General features: G+C 45.6%; 2 protein-coding genes across 12 annotated transcripts; both read left to right on the top strand.

The window, feature by feature from the left end:
- Positions 1 to 3,667: 3,667 nt before the first annotated feature.
- LOC123105320 (uncharacterized) lies at positions 3,668 to 11,057 on the top strand. 11 transcript variants are annotated; one of them, XM_044527362.1, is made up of 10 exons: positions 3,668 to 4,228; positions 5,104 to 5,308; positions 5,402 to 5,487; positions 6,199 to 6,258; positions 6,652 to 7,004; positions 7,735 to 7,868; positions 9,535 to 9,559; positions 9,730 to 9,826; positions 9,942 to 10,014; positions 10,556 to 11,057. In XM_044527362.1, the coding sequence occupies exons 6-10, from the start codon at positions 7,764 to 7,766 to the stop codon at positions 10,847 to 10,849; spliced, it is 594 nt and encodes a 197-aa protein (XP_044383297.1). In that variant the 5' UTR covers positions 3,668 to 4,228; positions 5,104 to 5,308; positions 5,402 to 5,487; positions 6,199 to 6,258; positions 6,652 to 7,004; positions 7,735 to 7,763; the 3' UTR covers positions 10,850 to 11,057. The 11 variants fall into 11 exon arrangements, 5 of the variants coding, with proteins under 5 accessions (XP_044383297.1, XP_044383298.1, XP_044383300.1 ...); XR_006450796.1 differs by having other exon boundaries at positions 3,669 to 4,228; positions 9,535 to 9,656; positions 10,634 to 11,057; XM_044527363.1 differs by lacking the exon at positions 3,668 to 4,228 and adding an exon at positions 4,291 to 5,006.
- A 698-nt stretch (positions 11,058 to 11,755) lies between these two features.
- Positions 11,756 to 17,238, top strand: LOC123105321 (DNA-binding protein HEXBP). The gene is made up of 3 exons (XM_044527368.1): positions 11,756 to 12,410; positions 15,167 to 15,364; positions 16,534 to 17,238. The coding sequence occupies exons 1-3, from the start codon at positions 11,889 to 11,891 to the stop codon at positions 16,924 to 16,926; spliced, it is 1,113 nt and encodes a 370-aa protein (XP_044383303.1). The 5' UTR covers positions 11,756 to 11,888; the 3' UTR covers positions 16,927 to 17,238.
- Positions 17,239 to 19,441: the final 2,203 nt, after the last annotated feature.

A 19,441-nucleotide genomic window follows, 5' to 3' on the forward strand; every position in this document is an offset into this window, starting at 1 on the left:
ACAAACCGGATACGTGTATATTTTGAATGGTGGGGCAGTAAGCTGGTGCAGTTGCAAGCAGAGCGTCGTGGCGGGATCTACATGTGAAGTGGAGTACATGGCAGCCTCGGAGGCAGCACATGAAGCAATTTGGGTGAAGGAGTTCATCACCGACCTAGGAGTCATACCCAATGCGTCGGGGCCGATCAAACTCTTCTATGACAACACTGGAGCTATTGCACTTGCCAAGGAGCCCAGATTTCACAAGAAGACCAGGCACATCAAGCGTCGCTTCAACTCCATTCGTGAAAATGTTCAAGATGGAGACATAGATATTTGTAAAGTACATACAGACCTGAATGTAGCAGATCCGTTGACTAAACCTCTCCCTAGAGCAAAACATGATCAACACCAGAATTCCATGGGTGTTCAATTCATCACAATGTAACTAGATTATTGACTCTAGTGCAAGTGGGAGACTGTTGGAAATATGCCCTAGAGGCAATAATAAAAGGATTATTATTGTATTTCCTTGTTCATGATAATTGTCTTTCAAGCTATAATTGTGTTATCCGGAAATCGTAATACATGTGTGAATACATAGACACCAACATGTCCCTAGTAAGCCTCTAGTTGACTAGCTCGTTGATCAACAGATATTCATGGTTTCCTGACTATGGACATTGAATGTCATTGATAACGAGATCACATCATTAGGAGAATGATGTGATGGACAAGACCCAATCCTAAACATAGCACAAGATCGTATAGTTTGTTTGCTAGAGTTTTTCCAATGTCAAGTATCTTTTCCTTAGACCATGAGATCGTGTAACTCCCGGATACCGTAGGAGTGCTTTGGGTGTACCAAACATCACAACGTAACTGGGTGACTATAAAGGTATACTATGGGTATCTCCGAAAGTGTCTGTTGGGTTGACACGGATCAAGACTGGGATTTGTCACTCCGTATGACGGAGAGGAATATCTGGGCCCACTCGGTAATGCATCATCACAATGAGCTCAAAGTGACCAAGTGTCTGGTCACGGGATCATGCATTACGGTACAAGTAAAGTGACTTGCCGGTAACGAGATTGAACGAGGTATTGGGATACCAACGATCGAATCTCGGGCAAGTAACATACCGATTGACAAAGGGAATTGTATACGGGGTTGCTTGAATCCTCGACATCGTGGTTCATCCAATGAGATCATCGAGGAGCATGTGGGAGCCAACATGGGTATCCAGATCCCGCTGTTGGTTATTGACCGGAGAGCCATCTCGGTCATGTCTACATGTCTCCCGAACCCGTAGGGTCTACACACTTAAGGTTCGATGACGCTAGGGTTGTAGAGATATGAATATGCAGTAACCCGAAAGTTGTTCGGAGTCCCGGATCAGATCCTGGACGTCACGAGGAGTTCCGGAATGGTCCGGAGGTGAAGAATTATATATAGGAAGTGCAGTTTCGGCCATCGGGAGAGTTTCGGGGGTCACCGGTATTGTACCGGGACCACCAGAAGGGCCCCGGGGGTCCACCGGGTGGGGCCACCCATCCCGGAGGGCCCCATGGGCTAAGTGGGGAGGGGAACCGGCCCATAGTGGGCTGGTGCGCCCCCCTTGGCCCACCACATGCGCCTAGGGTTGGGAACCCTAGGGTGGGGGGGCGCCCCACCTGGCTTGGGGGGCACTCCACCCCTTGGCCGCCGCCCCCCTAGGAGATCCCATCTCCTAGGGCCGGCGCATCCCCTAGGGGGCCTATATAAAGGGGGGAGGGAGGGGCAGCCGCACCCTTGAGTCTTGGCGCCTCCCTCTCCTCTGCTACACCTCTCCCTCTCGCAGTAGAACGGCGAAGCCCTGCTGCGGTGACCCCTGCATCCACCACCACGCCGTCGTGCTGCTGGATCTTCATCATCCTCTCCTTCCCCTTTGCTGGATCAAGAAGAAGGAGACGTCACGCTGACCGTACGTGTGTTGAACGCAGAGGTGCCGTCCGTTCGGCGCTAGGATCTCCGGTGATTTGGATCACGTCGAGTACGACTTCCTCATCCCCGTTCTTTGAACGCTTCCGCGTGTGATCTACAAAAGTATGTAGATGCAATCCGATCACTCGTTGCTAGATGAACTCATAGATGGATCTTGGTGAAACCGTAGGAATTTTTTTGTTTTCTGCAACGTTCCCCAACATAACCGTCATCGAAACTTTAAGTGTGCGGACCCTACGGGTTCGAGAACTATGTAGACATGACCGAGACACGTCTCCGGTCAATAACCAATAACGGAACCTGGATGCTCATATTGGCTCCCACATATTCTACGAAGATCTTTATCGGTCAGACCGCATAACAACATATGTTGTTCCCTTTGTCATCGGTATGTTACTTACCCGGGATTTGATCATCGGTATCTCAATACCTAGTTCAATCTCGTTACCGGCAAGTCTCTTTACTTGTTCCGTAATACATCATCTCGCAACTAACTCATTAGTTGCAATGCTTGCAAGGCTTAAGTGATGTGCATTATCGAGTGGGCTCAGAGATACCTCTTCGACAATCGGAGTGACAAATCCTAATCTCGAAATACGCCAACCCAGCAAATACCTTCGGAGACACCTGTAGAGCACCTTTATAATCACCCAGTTACGTTGTGACGTTTGGTAGCATATAAAGTGTTCCTTCGGTAAACGGGAGTTGCATAATCTCATAGTCATAGGAACATGTATAAGTCATGAAGAAAGCAATAGCAACATACTAAACGATCGAGTGCTAAGCTAATGGAATGGGTCAAGTCAATCACATCATTCTCCTAATGATGTGATCCCGTTAATCAAATAACAACTCATGTCTATGGCTAGGAAACATAACCATCTTTGATCAGCGAGCTAGTCAAGTAGAGGCATACTAGTGACATTTTGTTTGTCTATGTATTCACACAAGTATTATGTTTCCGGTTAATACAATTCTAGCATGAATAATAAACATTTATCATGATATAAGGAAATAAATAATAACTTTATTATCGCCTCTAGGGCATATTTTCTTCACCCACACCAACAATTCTGCTGCGGCCCACGCACGACAAGAGAAGAGGAAGAGCATCACCGCAGCGACTATTTATCACATTAAGCAAGTCCACAAGGATCTCCTGCGTCGACTCATGAGCAGTGTCGGGCCGGCTCATTTAGCGCACAGATTAAAAAAATCAGGAATAAACGGTGCGCCCCCTGGCTAGGATAAACCCTGGTCTCCAGGGTCATCACCAGCTCAGCTAACCACTCCAACCACTTCATGTTACTGGTTGGTAGTGGGATCGAGATCTACTAAAGGCGACCGAGCCGGTCATCTCCATTTTTTCTTTTTCTTTTTTCATTTTCTTTTGGTTCATCTCCTTTTCTTCTCCCTTTTTTTCATTCCTTTTTCTTTCTTCTCAGATTTTTTCATTTTTTCTCCATTCTTCGTTTGTTTTTTTCTTCTCCATTTTTTGTTTCTCTTTTGTGTTTTCTTATGTCTTTTTTTTCACTCTACATTTTCATACATGTCAAAAACGTTTTTGTAACAAGTGATCAATATTTTTTGTATTAAAACCATTCAGCTGTGCATCAAGGGCGAGCCCTGGCAATGTCCACGTCGGCAATGGTACGAGACAAAAAGGTTCCCTTCGTCGAGAAGAAAGAGAGAAAGAGATTGGCCACGGCGCAGCCCCCAGTTCCCATCCCCAATTCCTCTCTCTCTCCCTTTCCCTCGTCTGCCGCCGCCAGCCCCACCCCCGCCCTCCCCGCAGCCGCCGCCACCACCGGCGCCCAGGTGTGGCGCTGCTCTTCTCCACGGTCCTGACGGCAAGGCGGCGACAAGAGTTAGAAGGCAGACGCGGACGGCCCCGTCAGATCTCGTCCCGATGAAGTCAAGGACGAGCTCCACCCGGACGAGGTCGATCCGCCCCCCTGCCACACTTCTCCATCGCGTCACCATATTTGGAGGAGCCGCGACTGCTGCTTGCGCATCTGCTCCTCCCGGAGTTGTCGCCATCGGCAGGAGGAGTGCCGGACCGCGCGCCAACTCGAGGACCGCCGCTCCGGCGGACCGTTGTTTCTGGCCGCCGCCCTCCTCTGGTGCGCCGTCTCGGCCTCCCCCCACCAGGAGCAGCAGCAGCGCCACATCGGCACCGCCGCGCACCTCGCCGCCGGAGGCTTCGCTGGCATCGTCAGCAAGACCTGCACCGCGCCCCTCGCCCGCCTCACCATCCTCTTCCAGGTAAAAAAAGGCTTCCCCCATACCCCCTCCTTTCTCCCGCGTTCTCGTGTGCACGGACGGGTTGGGAGCTCGGAGGGGATAGGGGAGGGTAGAATCTTGCTTCCGCAGCTGCGAATTTGTGGCCCGAGGGGGGATTTCAGAGCACACGAAGCTCCGGTGAGGACTAATTAGAGTTGTCCTTTCGATTTTGCGAGATTCTGTGTCCAGGACATGATTTGACGAGAAAGGAACCCCCCTTTGAATGTGTGGGATTCCGCGTGCCCTGACATCCAAGGAATTTGGGGGCGAAAAGCATGGGGAAAACGTCGGGATTGTAGCAATTAATGTGGTTATCTGAGCGTGAAGGAGGAATTTCCTTCTTTCTCGGGTTGCCGGTGTGCTTCTGGCTTCACACGTAGGCTTTTCAAAGGAAATTGGATGCTGATACTATTAACTTAGTTTCCTGAATGCGATATATAGATTCTTCCCTCGCTTTTAACTGATTGCTCCAAACTGTATATCCCTGGTTGACACTTATGAACTACCTATTGCTGTTCATTTACAACACTCTGCTTATATCGTGTCCAATCATCATCCGAAGTTCAGCCTTGGCTGTGAATTTTTTGTATTATACGCTGTTCATAGCTACAAAATTGCAGTCTCTTGAAATTGTTCTTGAATATGAACCCAACAACATTATTTTTGGGTCACGTAACCCATATGTCGATGATGAAGTTTGTAATACGAGCTTGTGACATACTGATCCGAGCTGCCGGAAAAGAATCTCCACCACTACCATGTGTGTTTCTTCTTCTTTTGCTATCCCCGTAATTAATTAGCAGTACTCTCTTGTCCTGCAGAAAATCGTGTGTCCTGATCTGATTTTGAAACTGCAGGTTTTGATCGCTCCGGAAGTCACATCGTCGTCAACTAAGCAGTGATCAATGAGCTGGTGAACCTGCACAGGGCGTCTTATCTCGGTGGGAGGCTGCCGGCGAACAATGGCAGGAAGAGCCTATACATGGCAGGCCCGTTGCCTTTCACTTATGAAGAGTTTCATATCACTCTGCATGACGATAATGATGGCTCTGGCTCCCATAGGTCAGCCATTTCACAATCAATATTTATTTTTTCCCGGGCTGGTTTATATGTGTTCAGTGTTCTGAATGTATTTTCCTTTTCCTTTTGATTCAGGCGACAAAGGAATTTTAAGGTGGTGGTTAAGTTCGCCGCGTGACATCTACAAATGAATTTACAAGTGATTGATCCATGGAGTTCAGGTATTTGTCAAATTGCTTGCTATCCTTTATATGAACTATTGTTTTGCCACAACCTAGCACTGTACAGCCAAAGCTATTTTAATCAAACTAAGTGCAAGCTAAGCCGCCGTATTTACTGTTATTTGTCCTGAAGATGGACTAGCTAGCTCATTTTTTGAATAACACTACAGGAGACTCTTAGTTGTTTATCCACGCCATGATGTGACAGGTGAATGTATTATCTGTCAAATTCTGTGAAATATCTGAGTAGCATGTGCAAAATAGAGATTTTTTTGTTTGGTTATCGTCAGTCTCGCGGAACATTTGATCTTTATGATTGGTCATATATGGCACTACATTATACTTCGATCTGTATTGTTGACAAAAAAGGAACCGCAGATTTGTTTGTTGCAAAATGGAGATTTTTGTTATTCATTGGGGTGAAATAAACCGTTCACAGCTAATTTTACTTGAGGAATAAAAAATGCATCTTTTCCCCCCCAAAAAGGAGTCTTTCGTCACTTCTATCATATAGCATAAATTTGCAGTATCTTATATTACTAGAACATAGAGTTCTTGATGACTAGAAAAAAATATGCTGGTGCCAAAATCAATTATTGTTGCCATGTTTCCGGTGAAGTAAGTTGACACTATTATCCAAATTTGTCATTTGCATTTTCCTGTGCCACTAGTAAATTGTGACCTGTCTTTCCCAATACTACTGTTTTTCAGGCAACAACAACAGCTAGCTCCGTACAGGCTAAAGTGTGATAGGGAACCGCTTAACAACAAGTATGTATAAACTTTTGAACCAAAAGCTCTTTACTGAAAGAGCCAGAGTATGCTTATTAATTTATTGTCCACCTCACAGTGGTTGTATTTAGGTTACTTTCTTTGCCCTTAGTTTCAGCATTGACTTATTGTTTGCATATGTGAACATATTTCCATTGTTCTTTTGGTCGATGTGTTGCCGCCGCTGTTATTTTTGCTAGATATGTGAGCCCAAGATGTGTGCTGCTGCTGCTTGTATTTTTAGTTGCTTCATTTTGCTGGCACATGCGCATCAGGTTCACATTTCTTTTAAACTTTATACACTTAATGTGTGACTACTCAGCACGAGAGTCTAGATCAGAGGAAATGCTCGTATAGTTGTGTTCATTGTTTTGTACTATGTTAATATTTCAGGTTTGCGGTGCAGTCAGTGGGAAATTGGCAGATACTTCCCTCACAACGTTGGCACTGATATGTCTGTGGCCATGTTCAGCCGGCTCCAGGTATCTAGCTATGGTTGTCGCTGCTACGGAGGCCAGAGGAGGAAGCTACGCTCTTCCATGGCGGCCAGAGGAGGAGGAGGCACTTCTCCGGTCAGATCAGTGGCTACCATGTCGCCGTCAACGTCCACCCTCCTCGACAGATCAACTTACTCCCAAGGCAACTGCTCCTGATCTTGAACACGAGCTTGGAAATCTGGCACCGACATATGCAGCTGCCGGTCAAATTTCTCCATATTTTGGTTTGGAGATTTTTGGAAGGAACAGGTTGGACCCTTCTCCTGATAACCATCTTTATATTAGTGGTTTCATTACTTTGAACTTGTTTATGTGTCGCTTACTATTATACAGCCAGTCAGATAATTTTTTGGTGTGTTTCACTGTTTCTCTGCATAACCTGTAAACATTTCTTAGAACTGAGTAAAGGTTGTATGTGAATTGTTTTAAACTCTGCCACTAGGAAGGCTTTGACCATGATTCCTCAGGGAGTAGATAACTCATTCCTTCCACATATGGTATTCCCATCATTTCCTTTTGCATGCAGTTTTCTCATCATCTTACAAACGAGGAGTACTAGGGATTGAAAAAATGTTGGGGGAGGAAATGTTTATGAACTTTCTGTGACTAAAAGTTGTGGTCATCCCCTCAAAACTATATATTCAAAACAAAATTTCCACTGATGACATTATCTTCTGTGTCAAGGCATCTATGACCTATATCAATGATTAAAGTTTAAAATGTGAACTACATGTATCCAACCACCACTTATACTTTTTAGGCACTGTTTTTCCCAAGGTGCAAAAAATACTTGATTTTCCATGAAAATTGCAAGGATACAACACTTCATGTGTATTTTTGTGAATTTCTGTTGCTCGCAGTGGGAGCACATGAATCTGGGAGCCAAATCGCTGCTCTCCTTTGTCATTATTATAGTATAAGTTTAGCCTGTTTCCGGGATTAATAGTCACACCGAATTCATGAGTTTTCTTTCATGCAGTTGTTTAATTGCTCAGAACCATCTCTCAAATGGAAACATACAGCGAAGTTTTTCAGTATATGAGTTATATTGGAAACAGCAGCGCATCTGGAACTCTCAGTAGGGGTGATTTTCTTGTCAAAGGATATATAAAGGTATGGTTCACTCTACCCCTCCATGTTATCTTTTATTCTTCACCCAGGTGGTTGCTTATCTTAGTGCTGCCAACCTTATTATCTCAGGGACATTAGTTGCGCGGGTTATCATGCTTTATTAGAAGGCAAGCTAGAGTCCATTGTTCAAAGTACACCTGGAAATCCGCAGGCTACCATTTTATAAGGAGAAGGATTACAGAAAGGAAGGATCAGCCTTGTCGGCAATCTCTGTTTTCGAGTCGAACGACTAGTCGCGACTAGTCGTCGACTAGTCGACAAGTCGTTACATGAAGGTCGACTCAACCTGTCGACTCGAATCATTGGATGAGTCGATCGACTCGATCGACTAGTCCCGACTAGTCTCGACTAGTCGCAGTTTTTGAGGCGAACGACTCGTTCAATCTGTCATGAAAGAGAAGTTGGGCAGAGAAAATGGAGCAGGGAAGGAGGGGTGGCTCCAGGGAAGGATGGGGGAGGCGGAGAGGAAGGGGTGGAGGCAGAGAAGCCATGGAGGAGGAGCTGCAGCAAGGCCATTGCGGCTGTCGATTCGTGCCTGGGGGCTGGAAGGGGAGCAGGTGAGAGAGAGAGTTAAGACGAGAGTGGATGGGCGGTGAAGATTAGAGAATATGGATGGTCCAGATTGAGCTAGGCAGGCTAGGGTTTCATTGGGCCTTACTGGGCCAATATTGCCGTGTGGGCCAGTATTGAAGGAAGATTGGAGCGTCTGGAAACCTAGATCGAACAGTTCCAGCCCCCCTCCCCCGACCCAGCCCTCTTCTGCAGCAGCCGCCGCCCTGGCTTGCTGCTCGTCCCCTTCTCCCCTGGTTGCTGCTGCCTGCTGCTCATCCCTTGGTTGCCGCTGTTGTTGGGCTGCTCCTCCCATCTCCTGATGGCCTTGTCTTGGTTGGTTGCTGCGACTCCTCCCTTGGTTGCCGCTGGCTGCTGCTGGTCTGCTGCTGGTCTGCTCCCTACTGCTTAACTCACGTCGACTCATCGCATGTCGACTCGTCGACCATGAGTCTAGACTAGTCACGACTAGTCTAGAGTCGCCCCCCCTGAGCGACTCGTCGACTCATCGACTCGAAAACCTTGTCGGCAATATAATCCATGTGGTGTCAATCAGCATGTGGGAAACAATGTCCATGTCCTATAAATGGGGCATGCTGTGAGAAATATTGTGGGTGAGTTAATTATTTTCCTTCGCAACAACTTGCACCGTTATAACATAAGTTTTATGCAACTGAAGTATATGTCTTTTTGTGTCTATTTTTTACTCGTGCCAAATGAAGTTATTACGATATCTACATAGTGGTGACTCCCTGTTGACATGGGCATATGGGAGGTGTATGTGGTACATTTGTAAAAATTGGGCAAGTTCTTTTTATGCCACTAGGTGATCAAATGTGAACCTGCAAAGTTGTAATTTAATATTTTTATTATCCTCCTCTTTTTACTGTCAAGGGCATTTATTAGTAATTGGATATTTCAGGCAACCTAGATTGTAGACATGATATGTTAACAGGCAAGCTAGCTGAATCATAGTCTTAACAAGTGACATCCCAATGATAGAAAAATGAAGATTATTTGCAGTAGCATTCCATATGTTATGCATTCTGTATTTGCAAGCACCAGTTTGACAAGAACTGTTTGATTATTCAATGTTCAGGGGACAATCCCAACAACAATTGCAGGTACTTTAGCGTTGTCTCTATGATTCATGCATGAGTTGCTGGTGTTGTCATTTTCAATTCAGTGTTATATCATTTAACAATCACAATCCAGTCAGTAGTAAGTGATTACTTGTCCTCTGTGTGTGTGTGTGTGTGTGTGTGTGTAGCTGATCCATGTGTGTTGTACACAGGGCCTGGCGGAAAGGAATTAAGATGTACACTGGCAAGAAGAAGATCCAGAAGGACAAGGGCGTCGAGACCTCTGAATTCGAGGATACCATCGCGCAGGTGACCATCTCTTTCGTGTCCCTCTCGTCACCAGCTTTGTGCCATTCATGCATTTCTTCTCTACATCTAGAACTGCACCGAATGATTTCATTGATACAATCAAACATGCATTTAGGGGCTCACCACAAATCACTTGCAAGAAGGGCTCAGTTCGAAAACTAAGGTTATGCTTCACCAAGGATTTGAAGGTGAGTTATCTTTTGTCCTTGGATAGGTCTCCTCAGATTCATTTTTATTTGCGTGAACACAACTTCACTGCTTGAGCATTAATGTTACCACAACCGTTCTGATTGATGTCCAACACTCAGGCTGATATGAATCCTCAATGTTTGCCGTGAAGAACTATTAATGGGAATACTAAATTACCACAATGCATTATTCTTAAAATTGATTACCAACAACAACACCTTTTTAAATCTTTTTCCCCACAGGACTGACAGCTGCAGTTACAAGTGCTAAAATTTGAAGCATGTTACCTTCTAGGGTATCCTGAATCCTGATAACAAAATAAGGATTTTAATTGGAGTGGAATGGCATAGTTGTTTCTACAGAGTTTTGGCGTTGTTTTAGTTTTTCTGGTTGTATATTGCCTTCCTGAATGGTTGCTTGTTGGACTCTTCTATCTTCTCTCAAACAAAAAAAAGTTTGTATTATGTATGTTGTCCTTCTGGTTTCTGATAATTGTTCATTAGAACTCAAAGTTGCTTTCCTTTTTTGTGTCCTAATCAGGTGTTGCATATTTCCGCCAGTGATAGCTTTTCATCATCAATCTGCAAAGAACTAATAGGTGCAACATCTCTATACCAGGGTCCCTCGCCGTGCCGTGGACACGATTCAGCCATGCTGGAGCAGTGTGCGAACGAGCCACGAGCCGACGTGGTGGGGTGGCTTGGCTGGTCTTGCTCTGGCGAGCCACCGCCGACGCTGCCCGTCTCGATCTCGCCCCGTGTCTCCTTCAAGCTGTGGTGTTGGACGTTGAGGACAACAAAGAAAGCAGTGGAACTGCAGTCCATCCACGTTTGAGAGTTGTGCTTGTGCACATTGGTAAAATAGCTAAGTTGCAGGTTGTTAGAAGTTCTACGGTTCCACTTATATGGAAAGAGACAAGATTCATCTTCATTGCTTGTCACGGATTTCGATTCTTCACATAAAACTTTGACCAAAGAGCTCATCGATGATGTGTGCATGTGCTAACAAAAGGTGAACAAAGCAACTTGAATGGGCGGAGACATACCCGGCACCGCAGAGTAACCACTCAAGAGGCGCACCAGGGTGCGCCCCGACCACTAGTACACGTTCAACATTGCGTGAACGCTATTTCAACATTTTTCAAATACTTGTATAACATTTTAATAGTCATTTAACATTTTTTCAAATACTTGTTCAAATTTTTTAATACTTATTCAACATTTTAATACCTATTCAACGTTTTTCAAATACTTGTTCAACATTTTTTACATTTATTCAACATTTTCAAATACTTGTACAACATTTTTGAAATTATTGTTCGACATTTTTAAATACTTTTTCAGCATTTTTCATATACTCATTCAACATTTTTTAATACCTATTCAATATTTTTCAAGTACTTGTTCATCATTTTCAATACTTATTCAACATTTTTAAATACTTCTTCAAATTGTTGTTCAACATTTTTTAATACTTATTCAAAAAAAATTCAAATATGTTTTTGAAGAGTGTTTTTGTAATATATACATATATAGAATATTTTAAAGTATAAATAAAAGTACAAAAATTAAAAAAATTAGAACAGAAAACAGAAAAAAAAAACAGGCTGTGGCTCCCGCGCGCCTGGGCTGGCCCGTCTGTGGGTCGCCCCGAAGCGAGCGCATCCCCCTGTCTCGGTTTACTCGCTTAAAGCGAGACATAGGGGCGCCCGAGCATCCCCGCGTTCGTCGCACCATTTTGCTTCGTCTTTGCCTAAGAAAAAAACATTTCGATTCGTCTTCCGCGGCAGAAAAGCTCGAAAACTCCCGCACGAAATCCTCCCCAAATCCTCAAACCACACCGGCCTCCCCATACCCAACCGCCCGCCTCGACCATGTCGCTGCTCGACGACGTCGACGACGAGGCCTTCCTCCTCGCCGCCGAGGCAGCGGAGGCCGCGGCGAACGCGTCCTCCAAGCGCCCCCGCCTCTCCACCTCCCCGTCGCCGACCCCCGCCGCCTCCGAGGGGTCCTACCTGTCCGCGCTCAAGGGCAGCCACAGCGCCGCCTGGAAGCAGCAGCAGGAAACCCTAACCCTCGCCCACAAGCTGCCCGGCGGCTCCAAGGTCCCAGGCGTCTCCCCTGGTGGCGGCGCACAGATCACCAAGGGCGCGTGCTTCAAGTGCGGGGACACCAGTCACTGGGCGAGAGAGTGCCCCCAATCCTTGCAGGCAAGTGTCGGCGGCGGGATCGGGGGCGGTGTAGGAGGCGGAATCGGCGGCGGCGGCGGCGGCTATGTGGATGCGGGCGGGGAGGTGGAGGAGAAGGCGTGCCCCTGCGGCGCTGGGATCTGCCTTGTGCTCACCTCCAGCACGCCCAGAAACCCCGGCCGCAAGTTCTACAGGTGTCCCACGCGGGTGAGTATCAGCCCTCATTGTTAAATCACATCATCCTGTTACCTTGTGCATTTCGGAGAATTGTACTTGTAATGCAATGTGCCCATGTGGTCTTGTGATTTGGATGCCCTGAGCTAGCCCAAAACTCAAAAATCGTTAATAGTGAACTTGAACCAAGTGCAATGGTCGTCTGGGGATGTAACAATATTATTTGTTACAAAATCAAGTGCATGTATGGTTTGGTGCAAAACCAAGTTCACTTGCATTTATACTGCAGCTGATAGTTTAACCATTTTTCAGTTCTGATGTGCTTACTCTGGTCCGTGTGTACCATTGTTCATGGCAAATCTTTATTTCTCCTGCCATTGACTTCTAGCTTCACCACTGTGTAATAATGTTGCATTCAGCCTGTCTCGTACTTACTAAGAAATAAAACATGGTTTAGATATTATGATGCATATTATTCTACAAGAATTTCTCCATGCTGGTTGATCGAAGATAGTAGTATTCTGGCAGTGTGGCCTGCTGAGTTGCTTCTTATAGAATTTGGAGAAGTTAGTTTTGCAAACATGATTGTTTTTTCCCAGTTAGTAGTGCGGTGGCCGACTTAATGCCCATCATAGTTTGGTTTAGAAGAACATCCTTCTGTGTTTTTTTGCTGAGTACCAATATGATTATTGCAAGAAGCTGTAGTACATGTGTTTCATTCAATTTCGGTGGCGTGTTAGGATCAGACCTTCAGCAGCAGTCAATTAACTTGTGTGTGCTGCATGATTAGTGTTGTCATGGGTGCTTGATGGGCTATATAAGTTGTGTTCCTATTCTTAGGTGGATGTATAGACATAATTTGTTTTTAGCTTCATTTTTGTTGTTGCACCTTGTCAATTGCCTACTCTTTGACTTACATATTTTAGGTTTTTGCTTTTAAGTTCAAAACCAAATAACATTGACAAATGCCAGGCCTCTTTCATGTGGCGTATCTCTGTAGCTTTTAAATGTTTGTCTATTATGTGAGCCAAGTATTTCATTGGACTGTCCAAAGAATCCGTCTCTGAAAGCTACATATAGTCATTATTCTGATATTTTAAAATGCATCTTCTCTACCCGGTCTAGGCAAATATTACATCCGTTTATATTACCTTAGTCTTCAAGTTTGTCTGCCTCTGTTATGTGATTCTGAGTCGTGGCTTCTGAACTGTATTGCTGTATTTTGGACATGTACGGTGGTTTATCAATGTTATATGGATTTTTTTAGCAATAGTGTTATATGTGTGACACCATTTTCACCTGATATCTGACTGAATATTCATTAGTTTACTATAGATTTGATCTATATTTGTTACTGGTGCTATCAGCTTAGGTATTCTTTTCTTGCACTATCTTTCCCAAACACTTAACCCAAAAAGACCTTGGAATAGGATATGTAATAAGTGATATCTGAACGATTCCGGTCTGATTTGCCCTTGTCTCTGCCTTAGGTTAACTTCCGCCATTTCTGTTGTATTGGGGCAATTCCATTGGCATTTCTGTCCCTAACTCTAGCATCCAGTTCGCTAAGGCATTTTACAGAGTGTCTTAAACTCTTTCTGTTTTGCTTTTTAAAATAAGTATCAATTATTTAACCTATTAAAGAAAAGTAAAATATGCAAGGTTTAGGCCACCACTAGTGCTAAAAACTAAGTCTTATAAAGTACAAATGAAATCCTGATGCGTGGAACCTTTTTTTTGAGCTGGAACACCAATTCTATTATCACTCAGGCACAACAAACGTGTTGGCCTCAACGTAGCTTACATCAGGTGGCAGGTTCTCTAACCACAGAAACCTGGGATTGTTTCCACATGCTCCGACAGCAGCGAGGTCATGAGCTAGCTTAATACAACCTCTAGGCACACAAGAGTATGAAACCATGGTAAAATTAAGTCTAGCAAACACATGCAAATCTCTAAAGATAATACACTCATTTGTCAGATCAAAATAGGTGGATTGCATCGCCTGGATAAGATTCCTGCTTTCTGCCTACAGTATGATGTTTGTCATTCGCCAGTCCACTGCAGCTTTCAAAGCTTCAGTACACGCATGCGCTTCCGCCTGTAGTGCACTTGCCGGACGAGGAATAGACCCAGCTCCATAACCTCTAACTGTCCCCAGTCGGTCCCGAATCACGAATCCCCAGCCTCCTCTGCCATTTGCTGCACTGAAAGCGCCGTCAGTATTGATTTTCAAGAGATCCCCATCCTGCGCCTGCCATTGCTCTGGTTGCACTGTCCCTGATCCAGAGTTTCTGGTTGGTTTTTCTTCTGCATATCCCCGAGCTGTCTGCTATATCTGGTAGACCAAACCTTTCCACTGGCTGCACTGACTCTCCGGCATTTATTTTATGAACATTAGATGCACATCATACTTGAGAAATTGTTGGATAAATGCGTGAAGTGAGCCTGTTGTTTGAGTTTTCTTTAGCCAAATTTGCAGTCATGCTTGTGTAATGTGTGTCTGTTGCCCTTAGTCCATAACCAACCTCCAGCGTTTCTCGAGTATGTTTGTTTGCCTTCACCTTCAGAGTTATGATTGTCATGTTGCAAATGTCTAATTTAATCTTGGAAAGTGCAAATCAATAAAGGGCCGTTCTGTTAGCTGATGTATATGCGCATGCATGTACATTCGGCTAACCCAAATTGGAGATTTCATTCCGTAATGAAGAAAGAAGGCTATTTCTTGTCTCCTTTTGTTTCTCTTATTTTAACGTACCTGTGGTGCTGATGTTATTTTTTACCATAAGGACAATGGAGGTTGCAACTTCTTTGAGTGGTGTGATGCTCCATCTCCAGGCGCTGCTAATGCTCGCAGCAGCACAAGCTTTCAGTCAGATGCATCAATTGTGAATATGCCTTGTTCCTGTGGTGCTGGAACATGCTTAATTCTCACGACAAAGGCGGGAGTTAATGTTGGGAGGCAGTTTTATCGGTGCCCAGCTCAGGTTCATTCATCTGGACATTTTATGCCCAACATTAATTTCTTTCTTTGATTACATGGTTGTGTGCATGATATTTTACTGTATCCATATTATGCTGCGGACTTGTTACGCTGTGGATTTAATGTCATGCTTTTATCTAATGTGACATGTAATTTTTAATATCAAGTTATACTGAACACTTGGTGCTTATTTTCTCCTGCTAATTAGTATTAAGCCACAAAGCATGTCATCTACTTAATCATTTGTACCAATTCTTACGGTTGGAAGTTGCTGTGTTGACGTGGATAGTTACTTGGGCATTTATAACTCTTTATCTTGTGGCCATGATTCATGACTATCATATCATCCGCATATTCCATATTTTTCCAATAGAAGATGTTGACAGTGTGATGGTCACAATTGCAGAGTGCAGTTATGAGTTAAGATTTAGTTGCCAACAGAACAGATTCACGTTTTAATGCGGTTCATATCTTCATATCTTGTTACCTTTTTGCTCTTATGACTGAGCAACTAGGTCATTTGGGTTCAACTCAATTATTCTCGATCATGAGGAAGTGGTTTCTGTACCATCTTAAATCGGCATGATAATCATTTAACCGGATATGCATGGCCGACATACTTTCTTTCGTGGTATCTGGAATACACGCTTTCCAAATCTTAAATTGGCCTGATAGCATTTAACTGGGTATGCATGGCTGACGTGTTTTTCTTTCATGGTATCTGGAGCACCCTTTCCACAGCCTGTCATGCAATGCAACTGGTAGCCAAATAAATATCCTTATTCTTTATTGTTTGTGTAAAAAATGGCATTTTACTAATATAGTAAACAATAACAGCATGTGCTTGTTGCCTATGTAGCTCTTTATTCTATTCTCATGATTCGAAATTACCCGAAATGATCTGTTGGTGAACAAAATCTGCTTAAAGAGATATTATGGCAGTTCCTATATGCAGTAGATCTTTTTGTTGTAGTGGAGCATTTTTTTTTCGCTATCTGCATCTTTCTGGATAGCAACTGATGCTATATGCCATCACCTATGATTTAATAATCCATGATATTCCTTGTTCCCTTCACGCTTTACTTTATTTTGATGATAATTGTTGTATGACTCCTGATAACTCGGGCATTTCATGTCTTTCTCTTGGTGTTGGACCGGGGACAAATCTCTCAGGGAGGTAGCTCTTGTGGCTTTTTCAAATGGTGTGACGATCAGCAGCAGCCTAGGACAGCTGCTCCACTGCAAGGTGGTTCATCACAATACCAAGCTGGTGCTACCCCCACCAACCAAAACATGAGCAAGAGCTCTTCAGGCTGCTTCAAATGTGGGCAAGAGAACCACTGGGCGAAGGACTGCCCGAATCAAGCTTCGGTTCCTTACTCTGACAAAGGCGGGAGGGCATTAAGTTCAGCAACCTCATCTGATGGGTGTTTCAAGTGTGGTAAGGCTGGTCACTGGTCCCGTGATTGCCCTGTTGCAAACAGTGGTGGTGGTGGTGGTGGTGCCGTCGCCAGCAATGTCAAGTCGTCTTCTACTTTGGGCTCATGGAACAGCAGGAGATACTGATAGCAGGTGCCCCTGTGAACTCAATTGAACTGACGCGGACATGCTGTACGAAACTTGGACAAATGACCTTTGCCACTTGTTGCTTAGGTACGCTCTCTCGCCGACGCCACTTGCAGACCTGCCACTATTTAGTTCCAGCAAACGGGATTTACTTTTGATATCTTGCGTCTATCCTGGTTGCTGTGTGACTGTCGAACCTGTACTATCTGCTTTAGGCATTTCCACTTTTGTGAACAAGAAAAAGCCATTATGCTATGTTCACCAGCATGCCTTGCACTTGCAGTTCAATATCAGCTCCATGTTCATGTTATCTCTTTTCCTCTCTAAAAAAATTCGATGTTTATGTTGCTGTTTCCTTTGAATACTTTTTTTTAGGGTGTTCCTTTGAATACTTGCTATAGATATTTCTGGAGTTTGAGATGGAGTTAGATAGGATACTATTTAAAGTTGGACCCTGGACCCTGTACTCTGCAACTAAATAATACTCGTACTAGAGTAGTATATATACAGTCCCACCTATGACAGGACTCACTCATCAAGTGAGGCAGAGGCATGAAAGGGGCGGGACAATTGTTCTCTGTAGAGGAACTTATTACTCGCACCCACTGTGCCATACACTTAGGACCCAGCTATTAAAGGATAGGAACAAATTAAGACTGACCAATTGAACGCCCCACCCTAGGGAGCGCTATCCGCTCCAGGCCACGGAAGTTGCACATGGTTCCTATATGCAGCAGTGGTACGAGCTGGTCGACGCGAGGGCGGAATCTCCAGAGATTGGTTAGCATACAGGAGTAGTAATCGCGGCTGTCCTGTCCTCTGGCGCGCGTGGTCCTGGGGAGCGGTGGTGGCTGGTGCCACGCCAGTTCAACTGCAGGAATGGTTGGCGCCATTACATGTGCCGATTGTTTGCCACTCATCAAAGGCTTTGGCCGGCCATAGTACGTGACACTACAGGTCGGTTTCCCTCAGCGATCTCGCGGTCCCCTATCCCCCCCGGGGCGCAGATCTGAGATGCCCCTCTCCCCGTCCTCCACTACGAACCCAAAGCCTTACTGGGAAAGATTTGCTGTTTATTTGTTCGCTGTCTATTCGGTCGGCCCCCTCCATTCCCCATTTGTTGTTTGTTGTTACGTGCACGCACTCACTGCGCTGCTCTTGCGAGGGAGAGTGCTTTGGCACGGCCAGGTCTCGTTTTCCCAATAGTCAATGCTCTCTCTGTTGGGAGAGTTCCCTCAAGACAGATTGCCTAGACACTAGTACTAGCAGCATCTTTGTGAAAGAGTAATGGGGACTATGATGTCAACAAAGAAAGTTTCCCAGTCAAGCCATCTATCCTAGTTACATATAGCATTTGATTTTATCTCTCTCTGAATGTGGATATGTCAATAAATATTACTGTTACTTGGCACTAGCAGACGCACGGAGCTGTGGTAATGAACTTTGACAGAGTAGTAGTAAATGTTCTCTGCTTTTACTAGTACTCGTAGTTACCAATAATCATCTGCCTGACAACCTGGTCATTGTCTACACGTGTAGTAATTGTGTAGAAACTCTTTTTTCTTCTTCTGATAACTCTCTCTGCACGGGTTTCATTGAGCAACAAAAGCCTCCTCCACAGCCTGTGTAATCAGAAAAGGGTCAGCGGTTGGCTATTTAGGCCGGCCAGAGACACTCTCTCTCAAGGTGACGCCTCCCTCTGGCGGATCTGAGTAGGCTACGGAGGCCTCGAGCTTAGTAAAATTTTAGCCGATGGCGGCAAGCAAGCGAAGGAGGCGTCCTGGGCGCAGGCCGCCCCGTTGGGCATGGCATGTCCGGTGGAGTTGGGCACCACCTTGTGGTGGTCCTCCCCGCTGCCATGCCACAGGAAAAAAGGACCACCTGGAACTAGAGCGAGAAAATGGTGGCCATGGAGCGCAACGGGACAAACCCGGTGGGCCCTGCCGCCCATAAACTCTCCCTCCTCCGCTTGCCGGGGCTTCCGCCAGTGGGTCACCTCACTTCCGCCACCGTCCCTCTCACTCTCACTCCCCGCCTCTGCCTCTGCCTCACCAACTAGCCCAGCCCAGCCGCGCAAGATGCCGTCCCAGGGCACACGGCGTCCCGTCCCTCCGACGTGTCTCCCCCCCATTGGCCGCCTCCCGTGTTGCCTGCGCCGCTCTGGCCTGCCCACCAGAGCGGCCAGAGGGGAGGGCCTCCCTCGCTCCTCGCCCCACTAGGCCATCATACTCACACGCGCGCCCGAACTCACATCACTCCGTCGTAAATATCTCGTCGCATCGCTGCTGGCTGCCTGGGCCGGGCCGGGCCGGGCTGGGTGGTCTAGCGGTAGTGGTGATGCGTGTCTGTCCCCTCCATCGACGAGCTCCTACTACAGTACTACTGCCGCCGGACTGTACCTCGCTTTCTGGCTTGTCGCGCGTCGGTTCGTGTTCAGTTACGCGGTGCTCGGGGCATCCACTGTGCATGCATGCATGCGGCCCCACTCTCTCTCTCTCTCTCTCTCTCTCTCTCT

Source organism: Triticum aestivum, chromosome 5A (genome assembly GCF_018294505.1).
Source record: "Triticum aestivum cultivar Chinese Spring chromosome 5A, IWGSC CS RefSeq v2.1, whole genome shotgun sequence".
In the NCBI taxonomy this organism is placed as follows: domain Eukaryota; kingdom Viridiplantae; phylum Streptophyta; class Magnoliopsida; order Poales; family Poaceae; genus Triticum; species Triticum aestivum.

Bases quoted from the DNA above. Each gene is read 5' to 3' on its own strand.
- LOC123105320 (XM_044527362.1), top strand. From the start codon at position 7,764: ATGGAAACATACAGCGAAGTTTTTCAGTATATGAGTTATATTGGAAAC. The intron at 9,827-9,941 runs GTGACCATCTCT...ACATGCATTTAG, and splicing joins TCGAGGATACCATCGCGCAG to GGGCTCACCACAAATCACTT. The intron at 10,015-10,555 runs GTGAGTTATCTT...TGTCCTAATCAG, and splicing joins GCTTCACCAAGGATTTGAAG to GTGTTGCATATTTCCGCCAG.
- LOC123105321 (XM_044527368.1), top strand. From the start codon at position 11,889: ATGTCGCTGCTCGACGACGTCGACGACGAGGCCTTCCTCCTCGCCGCC. The intron at 12,411-15,166 runs GTGAGTATCAGC...TTTTACCATAAG, and splicing joins TCTACAGGTGTCCCACGCGG to GACAATGGAGGTTGCAACTT. The intron at 15,365-16,533 runs GTTCATTCATCT...CAAATCTCTCAG, and splicing joins TTTATCGGTGCCCAGCTCAG to GGAGGTAGCTCTTGTGGCTT.